This window comes from Talpa occidentalis, unplaced genomic scaffold, assembly GCF_014898055.3.
Source record: "Talpa occidentalis isolate TD23 unplaced genomic scaffold, MPIMG_talOcc4v2.1 talOcc4.9, whole genome shotgun sequence".
NCBI classification, from domain to species: domain Eukaryota; kingdom Metazoa; phylum Chordata; class Mammalia; order Eulipotyphla; family Talpidae; genus Talpa; species Talpa occidentalis.
The window spans coordinates 41,022,056-41,043,729 of record NW_023605305.1 but is presented as its reverse complement, the minus strand read 5'-3'; the positions used below and the strand labels follow the sequence as shown (position 1 = coordinate 41,043,729).

Genomic DNA, 21,674 nt, shown 5'->3' with positions numbered 1-21,674 from the left:
ATCACAAACTTGGTCACTTCTCCCTTGTTGTTTGTACACCATTAGCCCCTCCCCACTGTGGGCAAAATCTACTTCTATTATTTTTTATTATTACATCATTGTTCATTTTTAAACAATATTTGCTTCCTCCCACCCCCTCGGGCAAAAGCTACTTCTAAATCCCCTTCCACAGCTCAGAGTCCAGCACAGAATGTGCACTGCACAGTAGTCAGCTGTCCACAAACATGTATTAAATGGATTTAAACAAATAATCCTCAGTGTCTTTGCTGTCATGCACCAATAAATTTTATGCTTTCCAAGTTTGATCAATTTTACAAAGTGTAACTGATATGTTTACTTCATAAATTCAAAAACTGACAGTTATTTACAGACCTGTATCCATAGTAAATATACAATGATGAAATGCAAAGGCTCTGGTGGCAGCTCACCCGGCTTTTAGTCCAGTTCTACCTCCTTGCTGTGATATTATTATCACAGCATATTATTTCTCTAAGCCTCATTTGTCCCCTCTGTGAAATATGGATAACAATACCATCATCTCAGAGAGTCTTCATAAAGGATTAAATGAGATAATACATGGAAAGCATTTAATTCAGTGCCAGGCATCTGTATGTATTCTGTTCATGTTACACACACACCACACACACACATACACACACATACACATGCAGACCCACAGACATGAGCTTGCCCATGGTTTATCGTAAATGGCTAAATGATTTGTTTAATGTACCCCCTGAAACCTAGTGCTTCATTTCTTATTGAAATACATAGAATCATCTGTACAGATTATATACAAATTGAATTATTTAAACACATTCACAATCAAAAGTAGCTAGGAATTATAATTGGTAACCTCAGGTTAATACTGATTTGGATGAGAGTTAAGTATGAACCAAGTAAGATCTCTTGATAATGAACAATGAAGTGACATTTATACCAGTTATAACAAAAAAATTGTATTTACTGTACTCCTATAACATATAATATTTTGCTTTGGCAAAATATTTTTTATTAAAAGTGATTGATATAAATATAGCATGTCAGAATTAAACGATTTTTATTTTTGCCAATTTATTATTAATTTTCATAAGAGTGAAGAAAAAGATGGAATGATTTTGTATGCATTAGAATTAGAAACTTTCACATACATATTCTCTTGAACAGCTTGAAAGTACAGCTGAGAATGTTAAGCCTCACCATCAACTGAAAAATACAGTGACTGTGGATAACAGTGTGGGCAATGATACTACCTTTCTAGTCACATGGCAGACCAGTGGCCCCCCTGAGATTGTGTTATCTGATCCTAATGGAAGAAAATACCACACAAATGATTTTATCACCAATCTAGCTTTTCGGTCTGCTAGACTCTGGATTCCAGAAACTGCTAAGGTAGGTGTGAGCTTGCTCATAATGACATTCAGTCAAGTACATGATTTTCAGTTAAAGCACATAATCCCATGCATTATGTAAAGGAAATCTTACTCAAATGTATTAAAATTTTACTTTAAATTTATTAGAACATATTTTGTGACTATAAAAAATTTAAGAGGAATTACTCAGGTATGTTCAAAACAAATAATGGATAACAGAGGCTTCAAGAGTGGAATGGTAGTACAAATAATTTCTTTGTGTTTATTTCCTTCTTTACAAAATTCATAGTTATCTATATGCTTAGGAAAAAAACCTCAAATAGAATTTATAATATGACTAAATGCAATGCACATGCTTTTGAGTGTCTGTTACCTGTTGAGTCTTGCTCTATGTACTTTACAATAAAATGCCATGATAGGAATAAGAACAGGAAGGAATAGCAGCATACAGGAGGATGTGCAGGCAGAGGCAGAGAGAGAGGGAGAATGCTTCCTAGAAGACATCACAATGGAAATATGTAGGATAAAAGGGGTGAGAGTGACATTCTGGGCAGAGGAAACACAGTACATAAAAAGGTGCAGAGAAAAGGAATATGACTCTTGTAGAACTACAAGTAGTTCAATATGGAAACTACCCAGAAGCATATAAGTAAGGTACAGATTTACCAGAAGGAAAGAGAAGCGATGATAAGACACAGATGAGACGTTAAGTCAGGAAGGGCTCCATAAACCAGTAAAGAGAGTAGCAGCTTGAATCCTAAATGTGACAAAAAACAGAGAAGGTTTTAAGCATTTTGGTGAATGCCCTATTCTAGTCCCTCTTCAGCACCATTCCCCTGCATCCTCCCAACCCTCGACACCCCACCACCACCACAATCCTTGCAGGTCACTGCTGGCAGCCTTGGCAGCTTCCCAGCCTCTGAGCTAGCAAAGTTCCCATCCATTCTTCACCCCCATCACAGTGATCTTTCTGAGGCATGAATCTGATCAAACTTGTCCCCTACTCAAAACTCTTTGTTGATCCCAGGATTACAGTGGTGTGGTTGCTCTTATATAGGACTGGGTCCTTCATTTCTGAATTCTACCCAAGCTTATTTCTTAACCTTTCTCCCCAACACCCTATATTCTGCTCCTCCTTTACTTTTCTCCTAACTTATCATGTTCTTTTCACTCTTGTGCACAAGGGCCAGGAACACTTTATCTACTTTTTACTGCCTTTGCTTAACTTCTTTGTTGGGTGCCCTGTATCAAAACACTCACTATATCAAAATGTGGAGGTTCTTACTATGTGTCTGTCACAAATATTATGGTAGTAACAACAGCAAAAAAATAGATGATTGGTGACTTCACAGAAAAATGGTCAAGCACATGAATCCCAAAGAAAAAGGTTGAGTATGGATCAGTGGTACCTTAACTTTGTACACTGAGTCACAACATAACTCATTTTCTCTGTTCTTTCTCCTGCTCATTGGTGTTCCTCCTCTTTATTTCCAGGGTTTATAACAGGTAGCATTATGAATGAGGAAACAAGGAACAAATTTCTGCTAAATTTTAGTTTAAGTTTTTTTCAGCCAGACAATCTTTTGCAGGTTTCCCCCAGGCAGCCGAGACAGTCAAAAGAAAATGGTGTTTCTGGAATGCTATTTCTGTAGATTATTCAACATAGACCATGTGGAATCCTGACTTATTAAAAAGCAGTATTCCTTGTCTTGGATCCTAATAGTGTATGTGAGTTTTGTTGCTTGGATTTCTGGTTAGTGGAGGAGGTGGAGGAAAAGAAAATTGCTATTACCTTTTTTCTAGGTTAGCCACATAAAATTTAGTTTTCCATGTAATTTGCTGTAATTTTCTCAGGTAAATGGGATAAAAATCTTGAACATCATTTTGAATGAAGAGGTTCAGGTTACTATTTGCAAAATATTTTGAAACCGGACACTATCATTATCTTCCAAAAATGTGCCCTCCCCCACAAATAAATTCAGGATATAATTCCCTAAAGCTTTACCTAACAATACAAGTGAGTTGTGCTGTGAAAGTCATGTAAATACTGAATTTAGTTATCCCTTATACAATTTTTCCCAGATATTCTTTGTAGTATTTTAGAAAGTGAAACATCAACCAAATGAGAACAAAAATTCTTGTTTTGATTAAATTACATTACAAGTTGATGTTCCATAAAATTAATAGCTGGTATTTTTTTTCCCTTTACACTCGATAAACAAACAAACAAAAAAAACCTTTGTTTTGCAGCCAGGACTCTGGACCTACACACTGAACAATACTCACCATTCTCTTCAGGCCTTGAAAGTGACAGTGACCTCTCGAGCCTCCCGCAAAGGCACGCCTCCTGCCTCTGTGGAAGCCTTTGTAGAAAGAGACAGCACCCATTTTCCTGATCCAGTGATGATTTATGCAAATGTGAGAAAAGGATTTTATCCCATTCTCAATGCCACTGTAACTGCTATAATTGAGCCAGAGAATGCAGATCCCATGACACTGAGACTTTTTGATGATGGAGCAGGTAACAAAGAATGTTATATCATTTTTCACGTTCTCAGGAGCTATTGTTTTTTTTTTTTTTTTTGGATTTTTTTCTCTCTCTTTTTTTTTTTTTTATAGAGGCATGTTTATTTGTTTGTTTGTTTGTTTGTTTGTTTGTTTTGTTTATACAAGCACTGGGTACAGTCAGAAGCGTGGGAGGGTGAGAGAATTCACCAGAGCCAGAGCGGGGAGCAGAGCAGGCAGAAGGACCGAAGTACACTGCTGAGGGGAGCAGCGGGCGGCAGGAGAGGTCTGTGCGCCATGTGGGACCCTCCTCCGGTGGCCGGGGAGCAACCGGGGATGGAACTGGTGCCACAGAGGCCGCGGGCAGCTTCGCAACCCAGCACTCAGTCGCTGCGCCACCGGGGAGGCCCAGGAGCTATTGTTTTGATGCTGCAGTCTATGTTGTTTATCTGTAAAATTCCTTCAACTCATTTATTTTCTCATACAATCTTATGAGAGTCTCAAGTCCCCAGAGAATCACTAACAGGTCACATCTATACAAGAAAAATAATGTGAACTTAGGAAAAGAGAGTTTCTGCAAGGAACCCCAGAATGACTGTGTGAGCGGAAGGGAGGCAGGAGGTCTCTTGACACCCAGGTCTTGGCTTTCACTTGCCAATGACACTGGACACATACAATGAAGTCACACAGGAACAGGCTTTGTATCATTGTGACTTGCTATGCTCCTCTGAGAAGCACCAGCTTTACTATTCACTGAAATAATAACATTGGACAATTGAAGTAGCAAATTAAAACCCAAGAGGTGAGATACAATGGCCATGTCCTCTGATCCAAATGTGAAGAGAAAATTGGAAACTGAACCTGTGATCCAGGAGATGACACTAGACTCTCCTTTAGCCAACTGGCTGGGCTGAGAAAGCAGAACCAAGGCCTTTTACATGTGTGATGTGGTCACAAGTCGGCATGGCCCACAACCCTAATGGAATCAGTATAAAGATTTTCCTACAACTAGGAAAACAAAGTAAACTGAACAAACCCTACTTCCTACCTTTATTTCAAAGGTAAATTTTTTTCAAGATTGTTAGTTTTGGCCGCCCATTAGAATCTCATCATGGAATCCTGCATGACACTTAAGAGAAAAAAAGTTCATTTAAAGGATTTTAGTTCAAGTCCACCTCAGAGGGATTCCAGGGAAGTCTTTTCGCTAGGCCAGCTGAAATGGATCTCAAATGACCTTGTCATGCTCTGATTGCTAATCCATGGCCACACTTTTCTTTTCATTTTTGGAAATAGTCCAAAAATGTACACTGCACAAGTACTGTGTCCCATCTGAAATGGAGATCCTGCTCTCTCAGGAAAGATCAGTGAATTAGCTCAATAAGCTTAATATTTACCCCCCTGAACCATTTCATTTATTTGTTTTCTGAGTTCATACCCTAATATAAAAAATAATGGAATATATTGCATAAGCATCAAAGTATAAGTTTAATTTTCACCCCAGTACTTAACACACATATACATAGCATTTAATACTTTTTTTTATCATGGGAAATTATATTTTTCTCCTAAATATCATTAATGAGCAATAAATTGCTTTATAATTTAAATTGTATTTTCTTATGCACATTCTCAAATAACACTCACACCAAGTCTGTCAGACGTTATTCCCATATTTAGATAAGAAAACAGAGACTCACAGAGATGGTTTTACAGCTACTGAATGGCAAATCCAAATCTTAAAACCAAGTCCCCAGAAATTCAAGCCAGTGTTCATTCCCATTTCTTTCTGATTCAGTATTTAAAAGAGGTGGCAGCTGTCACTGTGGCATAGAGAGGTTTTCTTTTATCACTTCTAAAAAAAGATAGACTTATCAATCACTAAATAACTAGATTTGATTTCTTTCCAAAAAATTAAAAAAAAAAAAACCCTACTATGATAATAAGTTGCTTGGCTCTTATAATTAACATACTCCTACTTTTCTTATTTTAAGGAGCAGCCCTTCCTCTGTGGTGGTGATTCTACAGCGCCCAAGTGATAATTCAATTTAGCATTCAGAGCTGGGTGTGTGGTGTGAGAAAAATAATTGACAGTAGGACTGGACAAGCTGCTGGCCTACTGTGGTCACTTGTACATGAATACTGAATGTGTTCTGCATTTGGGCTAAGCTCATTCTCTCACTGCTGCCCAGGAGTCTAGGCCTCCCTGACATTCAGTAATGGACTTGGTTTGATGTTAAACTGCTCTTTAAGGATCAATGCAGAAGTGGAGCTCTGGCCAAGTTTTCAGAAGGCCTCCCGAGGCAAGGCCTTGTGCAGGGAACCAAAGCCTGTCAAAGCCCAAGTCAGAAGCCCTTATACACTAAAAAACAGCTCCATGTGCTCTATAGTGAGGAAATTAGATAATGCCACACTATGAATTACCAAGGTTTTGTTTTTGTTTTTGTTTTTTTAATCAGGGCTTCAGGGCATTCACAACCTCCTTTCCATTGTATGAAATGTATTTATGTGCATATATATATATTTACTTCTCAAGAGCAGAGTAGATTTTAATTTGTGACCACAAGCTTAAAAATGTGCATGGTTTCTGTGAAAAACTGCTGTTATTTTCCATTATGGGAATTTGAACTCTAAAGTGCTTATTAAATGTTTTATTAACACTGAAATAGATAAAACCATTCTACTTTAAAAAATATTTTCAGAGGTTAAGGAATCACAGGAAGAAATTATGGAGCTACTGGAGTTTTAATCACCTGATCATATAAAAGCAGCTAGGACCCAGATAGAATTTGCTAAAATGGGAAGAAGTCAGGGACTGCATTTTGTTTCTTAATGACTTAATTATTATTTATAAACTGTGATGACAAGTATCGACATTGAGCTTTTTTTTATATATATTCAGGTGCTGATGTTATAAAAAATGATGGAATTTACTCGAGGTATTTTTTCTCATTTGCCGTTAATGGCAGATATAGCTTGAAAGTACGGGTCAGTCACATTCCCAGCATAAACGCCCCAGCCCAGCCTATCCCAGGGAGTCACGCTGTGTATGTACCCGGTTACATATCAAATGGTAAGGGCATTATTACTGTTATTTCAATAATATCATTAAAAGTGGGTATATACATATCTGATGAGTGTGTGTGAGTATGAGAAAGAAGTGAGAGAGAGTGATGGAAATTCAAAACAGTCTTAAGTCAATGCATAATTGGTTGACTATCTCTTCAATCCTCACTGATTTTTGGCACTGATAACAGAAAGACAATAGATCATTCTCACAGATTTCTCCTACTTTCCTTTTAGTCATTATTTTAACCTCTATGACTGTTTCAGCAGAATTACTAACAGATAGAAAATTTATTGAATTTTCTCAGGTCCAGGTCTTGTATTTCTCCCACAGAGGTTTAAGAAAGAGAAAAAGGCAAAAATCTGATAGTAGTTAAAAGAAAGAAGAAAGCAAGCAGCCCAACAATTTACACAAGAAATAAGTTTTTGAATTAACATGAGTTTGGATGTTATAGACAGCTGAAAGATTCCTGAAGATGCTCTGTCTTTTCAGTATAAAATGCCATATAACTTTAATATCTATATGCCTGTAACTTCCAAATTCATAAGTTCAAAATTGTTAAATCTAGCTAAAATCTCCTTTTTATACTTTATTTTATATATTTTTACATCATTTTTCATTTTTGCACAAAATGAATGTATGTATTTTCATCTTGGTTATAGTCCCCATACAATTCCGCCCCCCCCCCCCCCGCCCTTGTTTTGAGCCTACTCCCTTCTCCCCTCCTCCCTATAGTGTGTCTCTGGTTTATAGTTGATTGTTGATTTTGATTTTGACTTTATTATAATTAGTCTTTTTCCTGGTCCCTTATTTAAGTTTTCTCTTTTTTAAGCTTAAAATTCATGTCTCATTGGCTCCTTGTCATCTTCAATTAGATGTTTTATAGGAATCATAAACTTTGTAATTTACATTTTAATCTCTTTCTCTTTAGCCCGCTTCTCCTCCAAAGTGGCTCATTTTAGAAACCTGGAAGCTATTTCCTTTTCTTTCACCAACTTTCTCTCTTATTCTATATTGAAACCCATTGCCAGCTTTCACTGATTTTATCTCCAGAATATATTTCAGCTTGTCTACTTCTGGCTTCTCCAATGTTCCATCCAGTCCAAGCTGCCGTTTTCTCCTGTCTAGACTATTGCAATAGCCATTTTAGTGGTCTTGTTGCTTGCCATGCTAGAACAGATCCTCTACTGAAAGCGCTCACAGTGACCTGTTGGAGAGCAAAAGTGACTGTGTTGCTGCTCTGCTTCTATCACAGCACCTAGGAGTAAACTCTGAAACTACTACAAAGGTCCACGTGGTCCTGCACAAACTCCTCTCTCCTGTCCCCTGTCACACCAGTCTCTGTGCTTTAAGTTTTATAACTTGTCAAGCTCTTCTACGCCTCGAAGTTTTTACATAACCTGTTTCCTGTCCTTGGGATATTCTTCTATACTTCAGTCGACTCCTATTCATCCTTTAGGAAACCTCTAAATGTGGGTTTCTTCTTTTTTTTTTAAGATTTATTTATTTATTTATACAAGTACTGGGTACAGTCAGAAGCGCAGGAGGGTGAGAGAATTAACCATAGCCAGAGCGGGGAATAGAACACTGTTGAGGGGAGCAGTGGGTGAGACAGGAGAGGTCTGTCGTGCCATGTGGGACCCTTGCCGGCAGCCGGGGATCGAACCGGTGCTGCAGAGTCTGCAGCTTCGCAGCCCAGCGCTCAACCACTGCAACACCAGGGGAGGCCCTAAATGTGGGTATCTTGACGCCACTCTACATTATGTCCCTGTGGGTTTTTCCATAGCACCCTGTCTTTTTTCCTTCTTACATATATTACGATTTGTAAATGTTTATTAGTAAAACTATAAATCCCCTAAGAGACAGTTTTGTTGGTGATTGTTGGCATTACATACACCCTCAACATATTTACAGAGTGCATGGCTGGATGGGTGAAAAAATGAATTGCTGAATAAACCAACTCAGTTTTCTAATGCTGTAGTAAAGAAAAAAGGTTTTAAAATAATCTGTTAAAAACAAGCTAATCTGGAGATTATAATTTGGTATTTTGGCTATTCCTTTTTTTGGTGTCATAGGTAATATTCAAATGAATGCCCCAAGAAAATCAGTGGGCCTGAACGAGGAGGAACAAAAGTGGGGCTTTAGCCGAGTAAGCTCAGGCAGTTTCTTTTCCATGTGGGAAGTTCCAGCTGGCCCCCATCCTGACATGTTTCCACCATGCAAAATTATTGACCTGGAAGCTGTAAAAACAGAAGATGAGGTGACTTTATCTTGGACAGCACCTGGAGAAGACTTTGATCAGGGCCAGGGTAGGTGTCTTGGTTTCCTTACCTATTTGACTACAAAGTAGCATTTCTAATAACTATATTAGGGATTAGTTGGCTAAAATAGTTTTGGGGGCTTAGAACTGATTAAGCTGCAGAGGGTTGTCATAAAAAGCTCTGAGTTGTTGATAAGGTCCTATAGCCTGGAGTCTGGGAACAAGAGCATATCAGCTCCCACTGGACTGAAGAGGCCCTGGTAGACTGACACTAATCACACAGAAACATTGTCTGAAAACATAAATACTGTGTGTAGCAATCCAACCAGCAGAACTGTTAGTTCTGCATTACAAGGCATCATCTTCTGAGGTGATTAGTTTTCTGAAGATTGGATAATGAATATTTATTCAAAGAATTACAAACCAGTCTAGAGAATAAATCATGCAAACCTTGGTACATTTTCCTCTCCCACTACTGGCCATCATTTTTGTTAGGGAGATTGGAACCAGTTTTATTTTTTGGACCTTCTTGCTCCTGTTTGGGAGACACTGACAAAGTTTCTTTTTGACTTTCCATGCCTATGTCAGCCTTCAGTTTTCCACCATCATTTCTTTTCTTTTTTTTTTTTTTTAAAGATTTATTTATTTATTTATTTATTTATTTATTTATTTATTTATTTATTTATACAAGCACTGGGTACAGTCAGAAGCGCGGGAGGGTGAGAGAATTCACCAGAGCCAGAGCGGGGAGCAGAGCAGGCAGAAGGACCGAAGTACACTGCTGAGGGGAGCAGCGGGCGGCAGGAGAGGTCTGCGCGCCATGTGGGACCCTCCTCCAGTGGCCTGGGAGCAGCCGGGGATCGAACTGGCGCTGCAGAGGCTGCGGGCAGCCTCGCAACCAGTGCTCAACCGCTGCGCCACCGGGGAAGCCCCCACCATCATTTGTTGATCCACATAGCAAGCAACTCAGCCTAATAACTTTTGTGAAAGGATAACTTGCCCAATCTCTTTGCTGTCATCAAAACATGGTTATCATTATGTATGCATTAAATGGTTAATTTCCTGATGTCCATGATTGAGATTCCTGTAAGAAACAACCTTCTTTATTGAGCACTGATTTTGTTATTATCAGTCAAATAAGAGTGAATAACTTGGGACTTTGCCAGTCTTGCGTCAAATTTGCATTCTCTTTCTTTGGCTTATAATTGTCTATCTGATCACTGTTTACCAGAAACCATCTCACTTATAAATAATTCTGTACTGCTGAGAAGCATTGTAGTTTTGTATCCAAATTCTTCAGTTACTGCTGCTTTTTTCTATAGATCTGAATTTTTATCTAGCATCATTTCCTTTGTGGTTCAGGTCTTTGCGTGAAATTTCTCTCATCATTCATTTATATGAAAAAGTTTTCTTTTCAACTTAACTTTTAAAATTTCAGGGCAATAGATTTTTCTTTCAAGGTAATTTTAGGTTTTTCCTCTGGCAATTTAAATTGTTTTCCTTTATTTTTGGTGTTCAACTGACCATGACATGTCTCACTCTATTTTCTTGATGTGTATTCTGTTTAGGGATTGCTGAGCTTCCTAAATCTGTGGAGTGTGCTTTTTGTTCAAATTTGGAATATTTTCAGTTAGTAGGTCTTCAAAGTATTTTATTCTATTCTCTGTCCTTACTGGATAATATTTATATTACATGTATTATATTTGTTCACTATAATTATATATATGGCATTAGGTTATTTTCACATATACTAAATGAAAAAGTCAGTGGAGCTTAAGAATCATTGAGATTCAGTTCAATTTCTCTTTTATTTCTGAATGCCTTAGTCTGTATGAGTTTCATGGACCTGTCTCTGAGTTTACTGAATCTTTGTTCTGTTGTGTCCAATCTACTGTTAATCCTCTCAAATATATTGTTTCACTGTATTTTTTTTAATCCCAGGATTTCCATCATGGTTATTTTATTTATTTATTTAAATTTTTTTAAGATTTATTTTTATTTATTTATACAAGCACTGGGTACAGTCAGAAGCCCGGGTGGGTGAGAGAACTCACCAGAACCAGAGCAGGGAGCAGAGCAGGCAGAAGGACCGAAATACACTGCTGAGAGGAGCAGCGGGCGGCAGGAGAGGTCTGCGCGCCATGTGGGACCCTTGCCGGTGGCCGGGGATTGAACTGGCACTGCAGGGCTGTGGGCAGCTTCTCAACCCAGCGCTCAACTGCTGCGCCACCGGGGAGGCCCGTTCATCATGGTCATTTTAAAGTTCTGTCCATTAATTTCAAATCTCAGTCATGTATTATTTATTTTATTTCCTGATATTTTTCTTGCCCATACATACTATTTCCCATTCTTTGCATGGCTAGCATTTTAAAATTACATATTTTATTTTTTTATTTAAATATTTTATTTTATATAATTCTTACATCTTTTTTCATCTTTGCACAATGTATGCATTTTCATTTTGGTTATATTCCCCATACAATTGCTCTAGTCCTTCCTCTCCCCGCCTCTCTCTCCCCACCACCCCCTTAGTGTGTCTCTGGTTTATAGTTGCTTGTTGATTTTGATTTTTACTTTGCATTGATTAGTCTTTTTTCCTGATCTCTTATTTAGGTTTTCTAAATTCCTTCTATGAGTGAGACCATCCGGTATTTATCTTTTTCCTTCTGATTTATTCTGCTGAGCATGATCCCTTCTAGCTCCATCAATGTTGCTGCAAATTGCATGTGTTTATCTTTTTTGATTGCTGAGTAATATTCCATTGTGTATATGTACCACATCTTTTTGATCCAGTCATCTATTTTTGGGCATTTGGGTTGCTTCCATAGCTTAGCTATTGTAAATTGTGCTGCTATAAACATAGGGGTGCAGGTGCCCTTTGGAATTACTGTTTCTGTGTCATTTGGGTAAATACCTAGGAGTGGAATTGCTGGATCATATGGAAGCTCTATGTTTAGTAGGTCCAGAAATCTCCACACAGCTCTCCATAGTGGTTGGACCAGTTTACACTCCCACCAGCAGTGCAGGAGAGTTCCTTTTTCTCCACAACCTCGCCAACATTTGTTGTTGCTAGTTTTTTTTAATATGTGCCATTCTCCCTGGTGTGAGATGGTATCTCATTGTAGTTTTGATTTGCATTTCCCTGATTACAAGTGATGTTGAACATTTTTTCATAAGCCTGTTGGCCATTTGCATTTCTTCTTCAGAGAAGTTTCTTTTTAGCTCTTCTGCCCATTTTTTGACTGGATTATTTTCTTTGTTTTTGTTGAGTCTTGTCAGCTCTTTGTAGATTTTTGTGATCAGTCCTTTATCGTTAGTGTTGTGTGCAAAAATGTTCTTCCAGTAGGTGGGGTTTCTCTGTTTTGGCTATTGTCTCTTTTGCTGTGTAGAAGATCTTTACTTTGATGTAGTCCCAGCTGTTTATCTTTGCCTTCACTATCACTGCTTTGGGTGATGTGTCTGTAAAGATGTCTTTGAGGTGCATGTCATGTAGTGTTTCGCCTATATTTCCTTCTATGTATTTTATGGTTTCAGGTCTTATGTCTAGTTCTTTAATCCATTTTGAGTTGATTTTTGTGTATGGTGTGAGGTAGTGGTCAAGCTTCATTCTTTTGCATGTAGCGACCCAGTTTTCCCAGTACCATTTATTGAACAAACTTTCTTTGCTCCAATGCATATTCTTTGCTCCTTTGTCAAAGATTAGTTGACCATAAATCTGTGGGTTTATTTCTGGATTTTCTATTCGATTCCATTGGTCTCTGTGTCTGTTCTTGTTCCAATACCATGCAGTTTTGATGATTATGGCTTTGTATTATAGTTTGAAGTCTGGGAGTGTGATGTCCCCATTTCCTTCTTTTTTTTTTTTCAGAAGAGTTTTTTCAGAAGAGCTTTGGCTATACGGGGTTTTTGGTGATTCCATATGAATTTCATCAATAATTGTTCTATTTCTTTGAAGAATGTCATTGAAATTTTTATTGGAATAGCATTGAATCTGTATATTGGTTTTGGTAGGATGGCCATTTTAATAATGTTTATTCTTCCAATCCATGAGCAGGGATGTCTTTCCATTTCTTTGTGTCTTCTTCTATTTCTTTTAACAGTGTTTTATAGTTTTCTTTGTATAGGTCCTTTACCTCTTTTGTTAGGTTTATTCCCAAGTATTTGATTTTTTTTTTGTTTCGATAATAAAAGGGATGGTTTTTTTATTTCTTCTTCTTCAGATTTATGGTTTGTGTATAGGAAGGCTACTGATTTTTGCATGCTGATTTTGTATCCTGCCACTTTACTAAACTGATTGATTAGTTGAATTAGTTTTTGCTCTGGCTAGGACTTCCAGTATTATATTGAAAAGCAGTGGTGAGAGTGGACATCCTTGTCTTGTTCCAGATCTTAATGGAAATGCTTTCAGCTTTTCGCCATTGAGAATGATACTGGCTGTTGGCTTGTCATATATGGCCTTTTATGATGTTGAGGTATGTTCCCAAGAATTTCAAGGGCTTTTATCATGAATGGGTGTTGTACTTTGACGAAAGCTTTCTCAGCATCTATTGATATTATCATATAGTTTTTATATTTCTTTTTGTTGATGTGTTGGATGATGCTGATTGATTTTCGGATGTTGAACCATCCTTGTGTCCCTGAAATGAATCCTACTTGGTCGTGGTGAATTATCTTGTGGATACATTGTTGGATTCTGATAGCTAAAATTTTATTGAGGATTTTTGCATCAGTGTTCATTGGAGAGATTGGCCTGTAGTTTTCTTTTTTTGTGTTGTCCTTGTTTGGTTTTGGTATTAGTGTAATGTTGGCTTCATAGAACGTGTTTGGTATTATTCCTTTCTTCTCAATTTTTTGGAAGAGTTTGTGAAGGATAGGCACTAATTAATCTCTGAATGTTTGGTAGAATTCATTTGTAAATCCATCAGGTTCTGGGCTTTTGTTTTTGGGGAGGTTTTTGATTACCATTTCAATTTTGCTACATGTTATTGGTCTGTTCAGGTGTTCTATTTCTTCTTTATCTAGCTTTGGGTGATTATAGAGTTGTAAGAATTTGTCCATCTCTTCTAGATTGTTGAACTTGTTTCCATATAACTGTTCATAGTAGTCTCTGAGTATTCTTTTGATTTCTACTGTGTCTGTTGTGATTTCTCCTCTTTCATTTGTGATCCTGTTTATTTGTGCTTTCTCCTGTTTTTCCTTTGTGAGCCTGGCTAGGGGTTTATCTATTTTATTTATTTTTTCGAAGAACCAGCTTTTGGTTTCATTGATCTTCTGAATTGTTTTTTTAGTTTCGATTTCATTTATTTCTGCTTTGGTTTTTATTATTTCTTTTCTTCTACTGGTCTTAGGGTTTTTTTGTTGTTCTTTTTCTAGTTCTTTGAGCTTTGAGTTTAGGTTGTTTCTTTGAGTTCTTCCTTGTTTCTTGATATGAGCCTCTATTGCTATGTATTTTCCTTTTATTACTGCTTTTGCTACATCCCATACATTTAGGAAATTGGTGTCTTCCTTGTCATTCAACTCAAAGAATTTTTGAATTTCTTCTTTGATCTCCTCATTAGTCCAGTGGTCTTCCAGTAGTATGGGTTTCAATCTCCATGAGGTAGGAGAGTTCCTTTCCCTCTTTTTATGGTTTATAAAATTACATATTTAGATGATAGCAAATTATATACTCTGGAATCTTCTATATTCTCCTGTGGAGCTTTGAAATTTCTTTGTAGTGTTTACCTTAGATGACCTTGAATAGGAAGAATCTTGGGTTTACTCTTAGTTCTAGGGCCCAATCTTTATTTATAAAGCATGCCTTTTCTAATTTTATGTTTTTAATCATGGTATTTACCAATCTCCTCTAACTTGGCAAGACTCACTCCAAACTCAATTACTTCCCCATAGCATAAAGCCTTCACTCAGCTTTCCAGTCTTTAGCTGTTCATTTCCCCTGAACCCACACATGTATAATTAGAGGTCTTTCAATGATTTGAAAGAAGTTAATTCACAGAATTTAGACTAGCCCTTTTTATGGCACAATCAATATTCAGCTACTCTGGCAGTCTCACAGTCCACTGACTTCTCAGACCCAGAAAATAGTTGACTTTTGGTTCCAGCTACCTTTACTGCAATGGGAAGTGCCTTCACAGAGAAAAGCTGTATAAACATTAATCATACCTAGTCTGGTTCCCTTCCATAGTTTCTGATTATTTTTGTCTGAGTCCCACATGTCAATATTTTTTTTCTTTGTTATCTACTGGAGAGTTAGTCTAATAGGAGACATTCAGTTGTTATAGATGTAAACTTCATCTTTGACAAACATTTTTGTCACTTAACATTTATGCTCATATTTTGCTTAGGAGGATTTTTCCCAAGTAGATTTTCATTTTATTTCCCATGTAGAAGATTTCATTTTTCAAGTATTTGTTTATGGCTTCTAAACTCTGAGTCTTAATTAGAAGGGCCTGTCCTACTTCATAATTATGCTGGAATTATTTCATTGTTTCCTATTAAATAGCTACTAGTTTCATTTTTTATTATTTACTATTTTTATTACTTACTCTTCTCAAGCTTTTTGATCACATTGAAGTTTATCTTGATAAAAAGGCCTGTGGTATAGATCCAATTTTATGTTTCCTGATTTTTACCCAATTTTCACAAAAACACACATGAAGACATATTTTCCCCCATTAATTTGAGTTCTACCTCAATCATATACTAAATACTTGAATGTATTTGGTTCTGTATTTAGATATTGGTTTATTCATTTGTCAATACTGATGTATTGAAACATCAGTGTTTTTATATCTGATGGGCTTAGTCCTAACATATTGCTGTTTTTTAGACTTACATAACCACTCTCATTTAAACTTTACAATAAACTTGTTATTAGAAAGTAGAAGCACTTGCGAGTAGAATCATGTAAAATTTACATAGGGAAATATAACTTGGGGGAAATAACATCTTTATTATGTTGAACATTGCTATTCAAAAACCAAAATAGTCCTCTTGTGCAGGTTTTAATATGTGTTCTTATGTAGTATTTTAAAGTTTTTTCATATGTATAGTTCTTGTGCTTATTCCTGAGCATTTTGACTTTTTTGTTATCATTCTCATTAGCAATTTCTAATAAACTAAAAACTGACCCATGTGACATATCTTTTATTTTCAGCTAACAGTTATGAAATAAGAATGAGTAAAAGCCTACAGAATATTCAAGATAACTTTAACAATGCCATTTTAGTGAATACATCAAAGCTGAATCCCCAGCAAGCTGGAACCAAGGAGATATATACATTCTTACCAAAGCTTTTCATAAATGGATCTGAATACCAACCTAACGGAGAGATACAAGAAAGCCACAGAATTTATGTGGCAGTACAAGCAATAGACAGGAACTCCTTAAAGTCTGCTGTATCTAACATTGCTCAGGTATCTCTGTTTATTCCCCTAAATTCTGGCCCGGAGCCTGCCCGAGATGGTCTTATATTGAAAGGAGTTTTGACAGCAATGGGTTTGATAGGAATCATTTGCTTCACTATAATTGTAGTACATTGTATTTTGAACAGGAAATGGAGAGCAGACAAGAAAGAGAATGGGTCAAAATTACTATGAACAAATGTACAGAGTACCTTCCTTCTTAAATTTGAGTCACGGTGCTCGCACTTTACAAAAACATGCCAATAAAGTCAAATCAATATCAAAACTATTAAAAATGTTTTGAGTATTGTACCTGGTAAATAGACAAAAAAATTATAGCCTTCATTGGGGGGGGGGACTAGAAAACCTTTAGCTTTAGACTAATAAGTTATTCTCCAAAGAAATTTCTTTAAATGCAAAGGTAAGAACAAAATTGAACCAAAGACTAAAGAAAAAGTTGTTTTATTGCAGAGAGAAAGTAGTACCAAGTACAGAAAAGCAGGTTAGGTCTGAAAGATATAGTATAACTGTCTAAATGAAGCAATTGTTTAGTTATTTTGATTAATTTTTCATTTTCACTCATCTTTTTAAAACATGTTGCTTATTTATGATTAAAGATCAAGCTGAATTTTACATTTGAATCCCCTATTGTAAAGTTCTTTACATCTTGTCATTTGGCTAACTATATACGCTGCAAAAGAAATCCACTGCTAATGCTCAATGAGATCTATGTTCACCGAAAGAGTTAACCTTAAATTGTGGGGTATTATCCTTGTGCCCTGACACCAATTTTGTGAGAAGTCTGTTGAATTTATTGTTTTGTTTTTTTTTTAAGTTTCTAATTTCATCAAAAGCAACTTCCCAAGTTATTGCTTGGTTTTATTCAATGAAAATGATTATAACTTTCATAAGGCTTGCTTAGTTAGATACATAATTAGCCTATATAGTTTTATTCAATTTCAACCACAGAAGAGGCAAAGGGGAGAGACTGACCTTTGGAATGATTAACTGATTCTACTACTTGTTTAAATAAGACTTCAGGATGTGGTACATATACACAGTGGAATATTACTCAGCATTCAAAAAAGATAAACACATGCCATTTGCAGCAACATGGATGGAGCTGGAAGGGATCATGCTCAGCGAAATAAGCCAGAAAGAAAAAGAAAAATACCGGATGGTCTCACTCATAACAGGAATCTAGAAAACCTAAATAAAAAAATTACTATAAGAAAGAAAAAAATCAAAATCAACAAACAACTATGAACCAGAGACACACTTAGGGGGGGCAGGGAAAGAAGGGATAGGGGTCAAAATAAGGGGGTTGCAATTGTATGGGGAATATAAAAATAAAATAAAAAATAAATAAAATATAACCCATGATAAGGCATCTTAATCAATAAAATAATCATTAATTTGTATCATTCAACAAAAAATAAGACTTCAGGAATCCTATATCCATCAAGGGTTATTTATGTATAGGAATGGGAAATGGAGGCATATAGGAGTGAGCAAAAGTCATGAGGAATTAAGAATTACCTTTCAGGGCCTCCCTGGTGGCGCAGCGGTTGAGCGCTGGGTTGCTAAGCTGCATGCGGCCTCTGCAGTGCCGGTTCGATCTCCGGCTGCTCCCCGGCCACCGGAGGAGGGTCCCACATGGCACGCAGACCTCTCCTGCCGCCCACTGCTCCCCTCAGCAGTGTATTTCGTCAGTCTGCCTGCTCTGCTCCCCGCTCTGGCTCTGGTGAATTCTCTCACCCTCCCGCACTTCTGACTGTACCCAGTGCATGTATAAACAAACAAACAAACAAACAAATAAATAAAACATGCCTCTATTAAAAAAAAATTAAAAAAAAGAATTACCTTTCATCTAGTTTTGCTTCTCTTGTTTTAAAAATATTATTGAGCAGTAGAATAATAAGGTTTTTTTTGTTTTGTTTTTTTTTATTTATTTATACAAGCACTGGGTACAGTCAGAAGCACAGGAGGGTGAGAGCATTCACCAGAGCCAGAGCAGGGAGCAGAGCAGGCAGAAGGACTGAAGCACACTGCTGAGGGGAGCAGCGGGCGGCAGGAGAGGTCTGCGCGCCATGTGGGACCCTCCTTCGGTGGCCGGGGAGCAGCCGGGGATCGAACTGGCGCTGCAGAAGCTGCGGGCAGCTTCGCAACCCAGCGCTCAACCGCTGCGCCACCGGGGAGGCCCTAGAATAATAAGTTTTAAAACTTAAAAATGAGTAACTAGGAGAGGCAGAACTAAGATGCAGATGTTAAAGTGACACTTGAAATATATTATCACAGGATAGAAAGGGTGATGTCTTCAAGTAGATAGGGTAAACGATGTTACGTAGTTATGAGAGAGTAAAGCATTAGACATCAGCAAAGATATGGTAAATGCGGGAACATACTGATCGCAGAGATTCCAGCAATCATGGGTAGGCCAGAGTTATTCTAAAAGGGTGATACAAATCCAGAACAAATGGTTAATAATAGAAACACATAAGAGTTGGGTCAAAGAGAATAAGGAGCTGTGAAGCATTGGTCACTGGTGGATTGCCTCATGATTAGTGAGATCATTGAATATTTGATCTGAGATTGCAAGAGAGCAAATATGAGCCAGATATACGCCTGGGAAAGTGACATGAAGTCTAAAGAATGAAGTTGACATGGGCAAAAAGTGTTATTATCTTCGAGTGCCAGACTGATTGCTGTTATGTAGTAAAGAGAAATTTTTTTTTTCTGGAACTTGAGGAGAATAACTCCTCCATATATGCCCTACCTTTTCAGGGACAGAAAAAGAAGGTTAAATCTCAATGAGCTCAGTGAAATAAGTCAGAAGGATAAAGAAAAATATCAGATGGTTTCACTTACAGGAGGAATCGAGGGGAACCAAATAAGACATGAGGGGAAAAAAAATAATACAAAACACAACACAACAAAATAAAAACAAACAGACAATTATAAACCAGAGACATTTTGCAGGGGAGGAGGCAGGAGAGAGATCAGAGGGAGGGAGGGAGGGAGGAACACAGGGGACTGTGGTGATGGTACATGGTGAATTGTGAAGGAAATTCTATGGGGACTACACCTGAAGGGGTGGTGGGAAGCAAACAGAAGAATGATATAAAATATATATAAATAAAAAATAAAATTAGGGCCTCCCTGGTGGCACAAGGGGTTACGCACTGCACTATGAAACAATCCACAACCTCTGCAGCACAAGTTCGATCCCCGGCCAGCCAGGGAGCAATATACATGGTGCAGCAGACCTCTCTTGTCTCACATGCTGCTCCCCTCAGCAGTGTATTTCAGTCAGTCTTCCTGTTCCATTCCCCACTCTGTCTCTGGTGAGTCCTCTCACCCCCCACCCCGCATCCCTGGCTTGTACCCCAGCTATTATATGCATAAATAAATAAAATCCTAAAAAAAAATTAAATTTAAAAAATCAACAATTTCAAAAATTAAAAAAAAATCTCAATGAGAGATAGAAGCAAGAGATAGAAGATTTTTTCAGGGAATGAATTGATACAGTCAATGCACTGAACAGATTGCTGTTTATGTGTATGCTCTGTTGACTGCTCCAAAAGTATCTTTCCACCTGCATGTTACTATCAGAAAATCCACCCCCCAAAATTGTTTTGTTTGTTTTAGATTTTGCCTTCTGATATAAATGAATTACTCTTAGAAAAGTTGATCCTAAATATCTCATTCACTAAACTCAAAATGACAAATCCAATTGCACTACTAGCAGAATTGCTCATAGTGAATGAATCCTCTTGTTAATGACCATTTTAACTCTGAAAAAATATAAAATCCAACATTTTGAAGACGCTGGACACCAACAAAAGCAGGCAGAAAGTGGAGTAAATGTGACCTGAGGAAAAAGGATAGAAACTAGGTGAGAGTTACAGTTAATCAGCTGTTCCTCCAAAAGGCATTCTAGTTTCCTCGGTATATCTGGATAGAGTTCAAGAAGAAAGCAGGTATATTACTGAGTTGACAAGGCAGAAACAAGAATTCTGGGTTGTCAAAGCAGCTAGAAATTGAGGAAGGAAATTCCAAGAAGGAAGCAAACATATGAGGAAAGTCCTAAATCTGTATCTTCTCAATCCTTGTGCGAGTCCTCCACTGCAACGGAATTGGATGGAAAACAAGAGTCTGGAGGCTAAACGAGGTGAACAGAGATTTTTAGCAACTGCCTCATAGTAAGGGGGAAAGGTTTAAGGTTTACTTCCACCCAAGTTAGAGGGAATTGGTAAGTATAGTATGTTACCACTGAAACTCCACAAGGGCGACATTAGTGGTAAGGGCTCCATCCTTAAACAAAGAGTATGTCCTACAACCAAGAGAAAAACTAAAATAGATCTGCTCTGACAAATCCTAAAACCAAGTCTCCATGGAAGCAATTGACTATTGCTAGAACTTAACTCAAGAGGAGATAGCATAATACAAAAACTCCATAACAGATCATCTAGCATAAAATTAAAAACTAACAAACATATCAATAAGCAGGAAATGTATCCCATAATAAGAAAAAAAAATCTGTCAATAGAAGAAGGTCCAAAAGTGATCCATATTTGTGAAGAGCTGTGTGGAGATTTCTTGACCTTCTAAACATAGAGCTTCCATATGATCCAGCAATTCCACTCCTAGGTATTTACCCAAAGGACACAGAAACATCAATTCCAAAGAGCACCTGCACCGCTATGTTTATAGCAGCACAATTTACAATAGCTAAGCTTTGGAAACAACCCAAATACCCAAAAATAGATGACTGGATCAAGAAGATGTGGTACATATACACCATGGAATATTATTCAGCAATCAAAAAAGATAAACACATGCCATTTGCAGCAAAATGGATGGAGCTGGAAGGGATCATGCTCAGCGAAATAAGCCAGAAAGAAAAAGAAAAATACCGGATGGTCTCACTCATAGCAGGAATCTAGAAAACTTAAATAAGGGACCAGGAAAAAGAATAACTATAAGAAAGAAAATATCAAAGTCAACAAACAACTATGAACCAGAGACTCTATGGGGGGCAGGGGTCAGGGAAAGGAGGGATTGGGGT

The 21,674-nt window shown here is 37.4% G+C and overlaps 1 protein-coding gene across 1 annotated transcript in view; it reads left to right on the top strand.

Annotated features, from left to right (window-relative positions):
- The window catches only part of CLCA2 (chloride channel accessory 2), a 33,136-nt gene extending 16,034 nt beyond the window's left edge, over positions 1–17,102 (top strand). Inside the window, exons 10-14 of the mRNA XM_037498565.2 lie at positions 1,168–1,392; positions 3,624–3,894; positions 6,778–6,948; positions 9,018–9,251; positions 16,359–17,102. Of these exons, the coding sequence (XP_037354462.1) occupies positions 1,168–1,392; positions 3,624–3,894; positions 6,778–6,948; positions 9,018–9,251; positions 16,359–16,801 (1,344 nt within the window). The 3' untranslated portion in view covers positions 16,802–17,102. The remainder of the gene's footprint in view (positions 1–1,167; positions 1,393–3,623; positions 3,895–6,777; positions 6,949–9,017; positions 9,252–16,358) is intronic.
- Positions 17,103–21,674: the final 4,572 nt, after the last annotated feature.